The sequence below is a fragment of the Rattus norvegicus genome, chromosome 2 (assembly GCF_036323735.1).
Source record: "Rattus norvegicus strain BN/NHsdMcwi chromosome 2, GRCr8, whole genome shotgun sequence".
NCBI lineage: Eukaryota > Metazoa > Chordata > Mammalia > Rodentia > Muridae > Rattus > Rattus norvegicus.
In genome coordinates, this window is record NC_086020.1 from 139,238,939 (window position 1) to 139,252,642 (window position 13,704).

Here is a 13,704-nt window from a genome sequence, read left to right on the forward strand (position 1 = left end):
TTGGGCCACACAGCACCTGGAACATGGTATTCAGACTATCAAGGACCCCTCCTTTAAAACAGGCTTGTTTACATGATGTTCCCAAGTTAAAGGAGGCCGAGGGAAGCGTCTGACTGACATTTATCCCTAGCACTCAGAACAGGGCCTATCCTGTGAAAAGGAGTTGTAAGCCTGACATTGTTGCTTCACACAGCTGGCCTGGCACAGCATTCGAGTTCTGTGATGTAATCCTGTAAACATCGATGAAAGGGCCCCTCCGAGGGTGGCTCTGGATAAAGCCCTGGAGGGCACCCAGACATAAACACGTGCTGTCCTTACACCTGGCTTTTATTCTGTTCCAGAGCTTTAAAAATATACTGACTTTTGTGAGTAAAATACAGAATTTAAAAACTAACAACTTAAATGCAGTGTCCCCACCCAAAGCATTAGTCTGAAGATCTTGGCTGGCACACTTACAAGATCAAAGACCCGAACCTTTAAATACATGCCCGACTGTGAGCATTCCTTTTTCTTCTCAGAGTGACTAGTATACACCTCTATATGGCCGCCTTCTTCCAGGGCACTGTTGCTCTGGGATTTTAGTGATGTACTATCCCAAAGGAGCTGATGAGATGGAAACTGACTAAGTCACCCAGCTGCCACATGACCAAGAGGAATCGTCCTGCGGGGACACCCCAGCCTCCTTTATTACACGCAGTGCTCCAATGACAGGCACGAGGTGAAGGGTCACTGAGCATCACAGTTGGACATGCTTCACACTATTACAGTCCAGGGACAAGGGAAGGCAAAGCAGATGTCTTACTTGTACAAGACAGGCCTGTCCTGCAGGGCTTCCATGGCCTGAGTTAACACCGCAGACACATCACAGGACTCCTGAGTCAGTGCTCTGCACTCGCCTGGAAAACAGTCAGCGCTGTAACTCCTGCAGCTGCGCACACTGCCCACCGCTCCTCCGCCCAACACCATCTCGCCTTAGGCCGAGGTTTCTCCTGTGAAGGGCTTGCAGACGCCACGTCAAGGAACTGAGGACTTACGGACTGAGGCACCGACTGAGGCACCTAAACACGGCTCTACCACCCCTGGGGACCAAGGTGCACAGCTGCCAGCACTAGCTTAAAAGTGAAGGGAGAGTGAACAAAGAGAGCTGAGGCAATGTCCCACCTCTGAGGACGCATAGTCCAGCCATGAGGATAGGACAAACATGTGCAAAGCTGTATCACAAACAGCAGCATGCTACATTTCCCAGTGGCCGCCTTTCAGTAACAGCCAGTTACTGTGGCACAGTGGGTGTGGGCCACTGCAGGGGCACATGGAACCTCTTGCTGTCTGGAAGACTAAGTAAGACCTGGATACAGAGAAAGAACAGTCCACATGGGAGCAGACTGTATAAACAGGAGGAGAGGTAGAAAAACAAGGAAACTCGACCTTAAACCAACAAAACACTAGGCATCCAGAACACACTAGCAGCCAGCTAGCTGGATTAACTCAGCGCTTGCACCAGCCAGTCATGCTTACTACTAACCCACTCACACTCCTCTCAATTTAACTGTCTTCCCAGATTTAACGTGTTATTTTGCAAACACTAGTCTACAGGACCACCAAGACCTGAATCAACACTGGAAACACCTATGGAGCTCTTGGGTCAAGGCAGAGTAAGCTGTGAGGAACCCCTACGCAAGTTTCTGGAACCTGGGAGTGTTACTACTGCCTTATATGGAAAAGGAACGTGGCCGGTGGCCTGAGAGTGAAAGACCTTGATGTTGGAGCATTTCCTCAACCCACCTAAGTAAGTCCAAGGTAATCACCAGCCCTAAAAAGAAGAGGATGCCACTAACAAGTCAAGAGATAGGAAATGGGGAAATGAAAGACAGAAGTGAAGTGGCCAGCCATGTGGCCTGTGAAGATGGCAGAGACAAGGAAAAGATGGGTCACATGACTAAACAAGGAGCGAGAACCCCGGTAACAGCCAGCAAGGGAAACTCAAGCCTTCATTCTTGCAAATGCAAGCAGCCAACCCGTCCAACACAGACTAAGGAAGGGCTTTTCCAACACTGTAATGTCAGCATGTGAGAGCCACGCCTGACTGCTGACGAGACTGCAGACATGACACACTCACCACTGCTGTCAGGCTGTGGTGATTTACCACAGTTCACAATTCCTAACACTGCAGACGCACAAACAGCAGGAGCTGCCCAGCCTCACGCTGCCCTCATTTATTTATCCAGGACAGAAGCGTCCATCATCTTTGCTGTTTTCCTTTAGAGCAGAGACACCATCTTCACTTACCCCCTCCCGAGCAACGCTCCCGATAAACACATAAACACGGTATGTGAACAGGGAAAGTTTGCTCCGCTTTGTAAAAATTCTCAGTTAGAGACTGGGGGATGGGATGGCTCAGCAGCTAAGAGTACACACTGCTCTTGCAGAGGATTCCGGCTCTGTTTCCAGCACCCATGTTGGGAGGCTCAAACCACCTGTGCTCAAGCTCCTGGGGAGCCCACACCCCATCTGGCGTCTGTGGGCACTCACACTCACACACACACTCACACGCATAGTCTCCACACACATACATACACACATACACATTGAAGGAAAGCAAATAAAGGCCGCATGGGATTTAAAGAATTCAGTACGAATATGCATGAGAAAATTACTTACTTTGAGCCCACCGGTAAAGTCTTTCATAAGCAGTTTCTTGAAGCAAGGCCATCTGTTCCATAATCTCCAAACTTAAGTGAAAATTAAAGAATTATTACAATACAAACTATAGTCAACAGTTGTACCTAAAATTTTAGTTATTCAGGTTTAATTATATAACAATTTGGCCCTTATTAACTTTTTATCATTTTATGGAATTTTTCAGTAATTTGTTTACAGTTAAGTAAACGTCAATTCCTAATTCCATTAGCTAATCCCACTGCTTTTTTTTTTTACAGTCGAACATATGAGGCTATATGCTCCCACCTTTCCCAAAGGCTAATGAAGATTCATTGCTACTTCAAAGACTATCGTGTCAGAAGCTGGAGAGACTCTAAGTGTACCAGTACAAGCAGCACTGCAATTGGTTCACCAAGCAGCTACTCACCCTGCCGTCTGCTGGTTGGTTCTCAAAAGAACTTTGACGTCATTATGAATTTGTTTCACTCTTCCCAAAGCCTTGAAAAAGTCCTTTAAAATTGAAGACGTCATTAAAAAAACACCTGTGTTTTCAGGAAAACGTACACTACTCTGAATTAAAAGATTACTGCAAAGGTAAAACAAAATTCTACTGTGCTCTAATGAAGTCTTGCAGATTTCGACTGCACTAATGGAAGGCAAAATAGTATTTCTTCACATTTTAAGCCTGACACTAACCTAGTGCCTACTACGTGACAAACACTATGTTAGTGATAAGAAATGTGCAAAGACTAAGTCCCTGTCCCCAGCCAGCACACGGCCAAGTGAGAGGCCTGCAATCCTGGCCTGCCTCATGCCTCTGCTGCATATGCATTCCGTATGCATCCATATGCATTCCATAGGCACTCCTGCTCCCTCACCATGAGGAGAGAACGGAAGATGCTCATTAAACAGACAGGACTCTCGTCAGCAAGAATGTACTGGAGGCTCAGGGGTTAGGAGACACAAAGAGTCCTTTCTGGACAAACTGCATGAGTTTAAGGGAAAAGAAGAAGAAAATAGAGTTTGAGAGGCTTTATAGGTCTGTGATTCAATCTGCAAAGTGTGGCAAACCATAAAAAGGAGAAAAAATCAAGCAAATTCCAACTTAAGCAAGATAAAGTTATGAAAGAAAAAAGAAGCTATATATCATTATCCCAATGAAAACAGAAACAAGAAAAACATGTATCTGCATCGTTTATACTGAAGGAGGTGCCATAACAGGCTAACTCCTTGTATTCCATGTTATTACGTGTATCCTATGTAGACCAGGCTGGCCTCGAACCCCAGAGATCTGCCTGCCTTTGCCTCCCACTTGCTGGAATTACTGGTGGGTATGTGACACCACACCAGACTGGATACTCAGAGAACATTCTTAAATATAAATATAGTTTGCACAAGGAATAGTTAACAAGTAAACAAGTTCACACAGGACCAGAGGGGGAAAAGAGGGTAATGAAGTTCTGTTGTACTGACTTCAAAAAGATATGCACAAGTTTGAAATAAACCCCAAATTAATTAAAATACGTGCCTTAATTTCAAATTTAGAAAATTTTCACATTATTGTTTCTTAGATGAGAAAATTCAGCTTTTAAAATTCATCTGTAACTGCTACACTCTAAGTGGCCCTGGCAGACAAGCCCATACCTCAGTAACGGGGCCTCCTCTTGTACCTCGGAGGAGAGTCATTTCATCAGAAGTCAACTGGAACTTGGATAAAAAGGCATCTGCAACTTGTGCTCTAATTTCTAGTCTTTGGCTAAAACGGGAAGCAAAATGAAGTATATTATGCTTTTGTACCACTACAAAGCAAATACCCAACACAGAGAGAACAAAGCCAAACTGTGAGTCTCTACAAGAAAGCCTTGATCCCATCTCAGATGTTGCAGGATCACTGCAGGCACACGGTGAAATCATTCCTAGCCCCAGGCACACAGGACTCATAGGTAGATGCTCTTGCTCTGCCCTGCATATGTGCACGCTGTAAAAGGTATTGTTCATATACAAAGGAGGACATGTTCACAGATGGCACCTGTGGTGGCTATTTCTTGCCTGTCAGCTTGTCTGCATCTGGAATTAACTAAAACGCAAATGGATGACTACACCTGTGAGGGATTTTTTTCTTAATTAAATCATTTGAAGTGGGAAGACTCACTTCCAATTCAAATCTCTGGGGTAGGAAGATAAACCCTTAATCCAGATCCCTTAAGGCAGGAAGATCCACCTTTAATCTGGACACCTTCTGCTGGCAGTCTATAGAAAGGACATGGGAGAGGAAGCTCCGGCCTTCACTACCAAGTCCATTCCTTCACTACCGTTAGAGACTACCTATTCAGGATTCCAGGGTATACTGACAACCAGCTGAGACACTCAGCCTCGCCAACTGAACAACTACTGGATTCTTGGACCTTCCATTCATAGACAGCTACTATTGGATTAGCTGGACCCCAGCCTGTTAAGGCATTTGAATAAATCCATTTTCTATAGAGACAGAGATTCATTCTATAAATTCTGCTACTCTAGAGATCTCTAATATACCACTTTTTCTACTTGACAATAAAAACATATTGCAAACTATTCAATCTAGATGTAACATAGATGGGCTAGCTGGCAATTAGGAAAGGCAGTCTGCAGCAACCGAGGGACTGGAAGAGTTTCCATCTACATCCTGGCACTGCCTGAGCTCCCTGTGCAGCAACTCAACATTCCTGGTGTCGGTCTGAACCTGAGGTCTGTACGCATAATGGGTATACGGCAAGGCATGGTGACATCTGCCTGTGATACAACACTTAGGAGGCAGGGAAACAGGAGGACTGCAAATTTGAGGCTGGGATGTATCTGTGATAGAGCCATTGCCTGACACATAGAGTAGCAATATTCTACACTGAAAACATTCTGTTGAGAATTAACAAAGATAAGCATTACAGTTATTCTAATGGCAGGACATGTCTGCCTTGTGTTACTTATATCCTTAGGTTGGAAGACTTTAAATTCACCAAGCAAATGTCACTGTAATGAATAACACAAAATTCTAAAATGGAAACAAAATCCAGGTATTTACTTGAACCAATAACGTAACTCCTAATTAACTACACAGAGCTGAAAGATATATGTCCGACTATCCAAAAGTCATCTAATGGATTTTAATTTTCAGATAAAAGGTCAACCATCATCACACAGGTTTAACAGCAATTACAAAGCTTCATAAAATTCCCGGAAGCATCAGAAACTAACCAGTTTACTAACAGCCTCTTTTGGAGCTGTCGTTAGACTCATCTTGAGCACAAAGAACTGCTCTCCCTGTGGTGCTCCTGCAGTCTTGATCACACGCCCTATCACTACAGCTGATTCCAAATACCAGACAGCCTCTATTCCAAAACAAAATGACCTCTCAAACCAAGAGCCAGGCATGACGCTCCTACTGACTGTTTTCTTGCTAAAGTTGCTTACTAATAGTTTAGGAACTTGTGTCCTCCATGAGCCGCGAATCCCATTCTACATGATTTCCACATTCTACATTATTTCCACCTTGACTTAGTATTGTTTACGACTTTCCACCTAATCTGCATTAATGAGGTGACTTACTTTTAAAGAAAAACTTACTTTTCCGCTTGAAGCTTAGTGGTCTTTACTATTAAATCTTGAGTCTGTTCCTTTGCTGCCTAAAATGGTAGAGACACCAAACATCAGTATACTCCAACGTCATTTTATTTCATAAAGCTAATATCCCCACTTCCTGAAGTTCAGACACATCGCAAGGAGCTCAAAGGGGCCCGAGTAATTGGCACAGATGTTTCGCGGCTCATGAACTACCTTTCTAACAGGTGCCCCTCAGAGTTCTCTCAGCACACACGGTGCTGAAACTCAGAAAAGAACTGGACCTGGATGCTCTGGAGTGAAGCAGCAGCACTGGGAGAGCATGCTGAGGCACAAATGCTGAGGCAAGAACATGGTTCTTGCTGTGCTTTGGCGAGTTGCATACTATAAAACCACTAAACGGGCTGTAAATTATGTCACTGGTATACACAAATCTCAACAGCCCAGGAGATGGGAATCAAGTCTCAGAGCCAGAAAACAGGGGACCTGAAGACCAGGTACTGGAGACAGACCTGGTTTCTCCTGCCCAAGTTTCATACCAAGAAAATCCTCCCCTGCCCCCTTTTAAGCCACTAGCAAAACAAAAGAAGAAAGAAAGAAAGAATCTGGTGAACCGCAGCCAGCAATCCAAAGATAACCAGGCATCTGAAGCAGATTCCAACAAAGCACTCGTGACCCAGCAACAATCTCCAAACCCCAGACTACAGAGCACAACACAGGCACCAGCAGCCGCTGAACGGCTCCGTGGATAAAGGCCAAACCTGGGAGTGAAACGCAAGGACATCCATGTGTCTGTGCACTTCTAAAAACTGTAACATATGAACTTCCTACAAACCGTTACACACCATGTCAAATGTTCACACGTTTGAAACCTCACTTTCACTAGGAGCTACATTAACTCCAGCCACTGTGAGGTACCTGTAAGCGGCTTGTCATGTCCTGACAGCAGCTGCTCATTGCTTGTACGTCTTCATTGATGCTTTCGAGTTCCTGAAAGGGGAAAAAACGACATCGACTGCTGTACAGAGCACAAGGAAAACTTTTCTTTTTAGGCCAAATCCCACAACTTTTGTTGTTTATTGTGTTAAGATACTGGTCCATTTCTTTTAGGGGGTATATGAAAACAAAACCCAAACAGATAAACATCTGTTTACATATCTTAAGAACTTAAGAATAACTATATAGTTAGTAAATATAATATTAGCTGGACCTAACTATTCCAAGTTTATATGTACTTCAAATGTATATTTATATATAAAATTATGTGTGCGTGTGTGTTTTATCTGTTAATTTCTAAAATAGCAAAGATCGTAGAACAAAAGAGTAAACGCACAACGACGTATGCAGGACAGGCAAGAGGTCTCCAAGCAAACTGACTCTGAGCCAGTTTGGCTAACCATCGGAAGAGTTAGATTAGCAGCTGTGATGAGCCAGCGCTTTTCAAAGGCATCTACACAAAGTTAAAAGTCATAACTGAAACACCCAGTGCCTCATCATTTCTCTTAAAAATTACTTTTATTTTCAAAATGAAGGAAAGCAATTCAACACAGCAGGACGGTGTTACTTTTGAGTGATGACAGGCGGGTGGTCTTCCAACTGAGCAACATGCACAGCCCTATCTATAAAGTTCTCACTTTAACTCACTGACTTACCTAACTGTGCTCACTGGGCTACAGAGCATCACAGGCACACGGTGCTACCTATTAGACTTTTGATACCGTGACACCTCACAGACGCCGTCCAACTTCAGCAAGCATCAACTCGAGGCCATTCTTGCTTCTTCTGTCTGCTCACTCCCTCATCCACGTTTCTCTTTTTATTAAGTGAGTTATTCACAGGCAATTCCAAATGTAATTTTATCCATGTAATTATTTTTATGTCATTCAGAAAACCAAAGCTTTCCTTTGCACCTCTGAGATTATTAGCCTTCCACCAAGGAAACCCTAGCAAACACTCTAGAACTGTTTTTAATCAAGCCCTTGCTAGAACCATGTATATCACTTCCATCTGATTTCTGCATTAATATGTCAGTATACAGCAGTATTAACAATGTAATAGTAACAGTCAGGAAATATTACACAATAAAGAAATCACAGTGTAATAAATAACGTTTATCTTCATCCCATAGTTGAATAAACCAGTCAAGTGTGTTGAATTGTTATTCGTGTTGAACTAATCACCCTGACATGGAAATCATATACTTTAGGAGATAACAAAAGTAACTCAGTACTAATCACTTTCCAATGAAGAAGTGATCTTCTAAGGTAGTACATTAAATGAGGAAATATAGCCTCTGGAAAACCATTAAGAAAAATGGTTTTTTTATTAAGAAATTACAATTCTTAAGATAATTTCTAAAAGTAAAGACTGTAAGTTTTTAATAGAGGTAAAGAATTTAGAAATGACAATAATTCAAATAAAAACAGTTAAGTTGGTTTGTAGTTGACCATTGTACATTATCAGAGAACATGCAATTTAATTTTTTAAAAACGTATCAAAACACTAAACATATAGCTCTCCAAAAACACTAAAAGAAGTTACATACCTCCTTTACATCTTTGAAAATGCTTACAAATTCCTCATTGATGGCTAAGCTTCTACGTTCAATATCACCGCGTAGATTCCGTCGAGTCCGCAAACTATTTTCAACAAAAAAGGCTGAGAGGGCCTTGAGAGCTTCCAACATCTCCTACCCAAGTGACAACAAAGAGACATCACTGGGACTGACTTTTCAGTGGTTTCCTGATATCCAGCCAAATTCAATGAAATTATTTTCAATTGCCTTATTTCCATTAAATAACTCAGAAAGCAATACCTGACTTAATTACTAACCAGGAAACTTACTCCCAGGACACAGGTAACAGTATACTTACATATAATTATATATGTAAAGGTAATGCACAGCAGAATTGCTTTGAATTTTAATATATTTGTTAATTTTTAAAAGATGGTAATTCCTTTTTATATTTAACTTTATTTTACATCCCAACCAGTTACCCCTCCCTTATTGTTCTCCCAGTCCCTCTCCCCTCCCTCTGCCATTCCTCCTCCATTTCTAAGAAGGCACAGTATATGTTCTGAGAGACTGTAAGTGAACTGACAAAGTAGAGAAAGTTTTAGCAACAACTATCGTGAGATAAAAATATGTACATTTATATTAGGTTGGTGAAAAAGAAAATGATTTTAGGATGTCAATTTTAAATCATTGGCTCAAACACCTTTAATTATTAAAATAGGAACCATACAATTGACACATTTTTGCCAATGAGTTCTGGATTCCATGAATTCTTAGGGAGCATCCTGTTGTTTGTGAAAGTGTTGCTCCCTATACAAAGTTATCAAGATGCTTGAAGAAGTGAAAGTCAACTGGCAAGAGGTCAGATAAATACAATGGGTGAGGGAAAGCTTTACAGCTCAATTCACTCAAACTGTGTGAAGAGCTGCTTGTGTGCCTGGCAGTTGGCAGTTCTGGAGGAATGGGTCTATTATGTTGACCAGTCCTTGGAGCGGGGTTTACAGTACAGTTCTCAAGTGCAACGTGGTTCACTGGGATTCAGAAAGTTTTATGATCAGACCCACAGCAAACCTCTCAAATCATGATGTTTTTGTCATGTTTCTTCTTGCTATGTCTTGTGGACCAAAGGTTGGCTTTGTGAAGTGCTTTGTAGTTTCTTCTTGATGCAAACACTGAGCTTGTTATCCTAAGCTGACCGATTCAAAATACTTTCTGTAGCATGTCACAACCCTATCTAGTCTTGGGCTTTACTTATAACTCAACATGTTAATGTTGTTTTTGACACATAGGAGTGAAATGCTGACAGCTTATTTTCACTTACCTATATCTATGTCTATTTACCTATGTCTTTACAGCTCCCACTTTACTGTATTCTTTTGTGCCACGTTGGCAAGGCCCGTATACCTGGCTACTCCATGCTGCAGGGGAGACAGCCAGCTCTGATAAGAGTCGCAAAGTACTGCTCTAGACAGTTGATGGGAGGGCGTGTGGGAAGGTGCTCAAGTAAAGGATACAGCAAGAACACAAGATCTGGGCACAGCTAAGAGCTAATACAAGTGAATTTCCCTGCACCTAGGACAGCAGTTCCTGCTCCGGGCAGGTCCCTGCCAGAGACTTGGGGTCCGCCCCCGCCCCTTCCGGTTACCTTGTCATTTTCAAGCCGCGTTTCCAGGATCTTGTGCAGCTTGCGCGACAGCGGGTTGTTGGGCTGCGCTGGGGTCGCGCCAGCCCCATTGCTGAGGCCATTGGCGGCCCCGGAGGCGGGGACCGCCGCCACCTCCCCGCTGGTGTCAGCCATCGCGGACGGACTGGCGTAACGGAAGCATTGCGCATGTGCACCCACTCGCGCACGCGCACACCTGGCCGCGCACGCGCATCGCGACCCGACAGGCTTTATTCACCGGTTTACTTTAAAATCCTGGGAGGTGAGGACACGCTCAGAAGGACAGAAATTGGAGGTAGTAAAAGAGACTTCAGGAATCTGAATCTTTAAAAAGCTGAAGTGATAATGTAGTATATGTAAAATACATATGGTCAACAGAACTGATTCTAATGAAATTCCCTTTATCTTAATTCATCTTTCTGAAAAGCATATATCGAAGATATAGTATTTGCCAGAGCCACTAGTGTGCACTGGAAAATCTACTTTGTGCACTGACACAAAGGAAATAAAACACGTTGTTCGGCCAAGACAGTAAACAGAAGGCAACGAAGGAAAAAAATGCAGGCCAAATTGGTTACTCAAGGATTGGAAGGACCTGGGCCTTTAATTTGATATTTAAAAAGAGATTCAGAAATGTGATAAATCTCCAAATAGGAGAAAGTGTATATGTAAAGGCCGCAAAACAAAGAACTTTGCTTTCTCACAAACTGACCAAAAGCAGTTTTATCTGAAAAGCAGGGGGCAAGAAAGTGTTTGTCTTGTATGCGCATATGCATGCATGGATGTGACTGTATACATGCAATACCAGGGGAGACCAGAGAAGGCATCATGTTCCCCTGGAGCTGGAGTTAGGATGGTTCTGAGCCACCATAGGAGTCCTAGGAACTGAACCCAGGTCCTATGCAAGAGCAGCTGTGCTCTTAACCCCGGAGCCATCTCTCCAGCCTCCACTATCACTGTTCGATTGACAAAATGTGGTGGTGATTATTAATACTGACCATGTTGTGATAGTGTGAATGGATCTTCTCAATTAGACCTACGTGTTCAGATTCCCTTCAAGCAGGTCTGACTTACTGGCAGTTGCTCCATGGCAGCACCACTCTCGCTGTTGTGCCCACCACATGTTACTGGGCACAGGCATCATAAATTACAAATCTCTATATACTAATTCCTACAACCTACTTTAATCTTTTTTTCAGCTACTATAGCAAAATAATATATACTTGGTAGTTTATAAACAATAGGAATTTGTTTCTCATTGTTCTGGAGGGTGAGAGGTCCAGGATCAGGGCACCAGGAGCCCTGGATTCTGCTGGGAGTCCCTTTCTGTGTGCCTGGACGGATATGTTTGTGCTGCTAACCTTATCTGGTGGAAATGAGGGATGGGGTGTCTCTCTGAGAGCTGTCTTTTAAGATCACAAATAACTTGCCCTCTTGATCTAGTCATAACTCAAGGTTCAGCCTCCAACGGAAGAGACCAGGAACTTGGTGTCTGAATTTTGGGGAAGCACAAGCATTCAGACCACAGCACCACTCTTCCAAGGATGTCAGTCCATGTAACCCTTATCAACTTCTATATGTCCTTTATATTCCCCTCAAAAAGCAACTCTCTTCCCACCTTTCTTTAAAGGAATTAATTAATTCCCCCATGCAAAGCCCATGGCAATAAGAATATACAACTCCTATTCTAAGTTCCTCATGATTTGTAAAAAAAATTATAAAGATCTTCATGTTTTTGTTCAGTATCTGCATGAGGGTGACCCTTACTCCAATCTGTTTTTGTACTCTACTGAAAACTTTGCTTTTGTCATGATCTAGCTTCAATAGCAGTTGATTAGCCCTCAATTACCAATCCTATAGAAGCTGTTCCTCAAGAAAGAAAATAGAATAAAACAGAGAATAAGTGCTACAGTTTCCATCCTCACAACTGTTGCTAAGCTGTTGTTGGAATGCACGGTTTCTGTCTTTTCCAGAATGTTGGTTGACCAGGGTTTGATATCTGGTGAGGTGGCTTACACAGTCACACAAAAAGAATCAGAGCCTTTGGTTGGCTTTGTCTGTTTGAGGTTTCATAGTTTGCTTTTCATTTTGCCCCAGAGCCTGGCGGTTTTAGGAAATGGTGTGGTGATTCTCTAGGTCCCATCCTCACTCCTACACTCCACAGCTGACTCCAGTTCCTCCTTAGGGTCCGTCATACAGCCACCTGAGTCTGTCTTGGTTTGGTCACTCAGCATCATGAGGAATTCTTAGCCTCTAGTTCAATGAGTCCCTGCTGATGCTGTATTTTAATGTCCTAATATCTTTCAGTGCAAGACTTCGTTTCTGTCCATTGTAAACACCAAGATGTCACAGCAGGTTTAAGGTGCAGTATTGGCATTAAGATGATGATAAATTTTTACAGACAAAGAAGAATATGATGGGAAGTTACACCCACACCCCCCACACACACACACCATCTGTACATCTTGCTTTGTTTCTACTTTATATATTCTGACTATAGGAGGTAATGAATACAAAATGAACTCTAGTTAAGAACAGCATGGACCCTAAACTAACGAGGTGCCATCTCCTGGCTGTTGCTAGCAGGTTGTTGATAACTTCTATGTTATAGTGCAGTTACCTCTTCAAACTGGTGTATAATAAAACTAATGAATTCCACAGGTTTAATACTTCTTTCATGGTAAAGAATTTTTTAAAGGTAAGAATTTTTACTTATTATACAGTATTCTACATGCATCTATGCCTACACACCAGGAGAAGGCACAAGATTTCATTGTAGATGGTTGTGAGCCACTATGGGGTTGCTGGGAATTGACCTCAGGCCTCTGGAAGAGCAGCCAGTGTCCTTAACCTCTGGGCCATCTCTCCAGCCCCAAGAATTTGTTTTAATATAGGGAGAAAGTTGTATATGAAACTATGGTAAGATAGAAAACCAGTAAATTCAAGGATGACTTTCGCTGAAAAGAAAATATTTCTCCTTCCTAAGGGAAGAAGGCTAACTGTTTTATGCAGCTGGTCCTCCTTGTGTATGTGAATATTCAGAGGCTCAGCCTTGGCTGCCCTTGGTAAGTTGTGTACTCAATAGCGAATGACAGGTGTACGGACCTACCTGTTCTTCAATCCATAGTCCTAACATTATTTTACTTTGTTCATCGGCCTCAATGGGTAACTAGGGAGAAGGATGATGGATACTCAGAGTTGGTGACATGTTACTGCTTGCATTGTAGTGGGGCCTCTCAGAGGATTAAAAAATGATTGTGTGTGTTGGCGTGGA

General features: G+C 42.7%; 1 protein-coding gene across 1 annotated transcript in view; it reads right to left on the bottom strand.

Annotated features, from left to right (window-relative positions):
- The window catches only part of Cog6 (component of oligomeric golgi complex 6), a 37,047-nt gene extending 26,480 nt beyond the window's left edge, over positions 1 to 10,567 (bottom strand). The window contains exons 1-8 of the mRNA NM_001004262.1: positions 10,413 to 10,567; positions 8,798 to 8,941; positions 7,171 to 7,242; positions 6,259 to 6,317; positions 4,303 to 4,414; positions 3,086 to 3,168; positions 2,659 to 2,729; positions 803 to 896 (exon numbers count right to left, since the gene is read on the bottom strand). Of these exons, the coding sequence (NP_001004262.1) occupies positions 803 to 896; positions 2,659 to 2,729; positions 3,086 to 3,168; positions 4,303 to 4,414; positions 6,259 to 6,317; positions 7,171 to 7,242; positions 8,798 to 8,941; positions 10,413 to 10,565 (788 nt within the window). The 5' untranslated portion in view covers positions 10,566 to 10,567. The remainder of the gene's footprint in view (positions 1 to 802; positions 897 to 2,658; positions 2,730 to 3,085; positions 3,169 to 4,302; positions 4,415 to 6,258; positions 6,318 to 7,170; positions 7,243 to 8,797; positions 8,942 to 10,412) is intronic.
- Between the last annotated feature and the right edge of the window lie 3,137 nt (positions 10,568 to 13,704).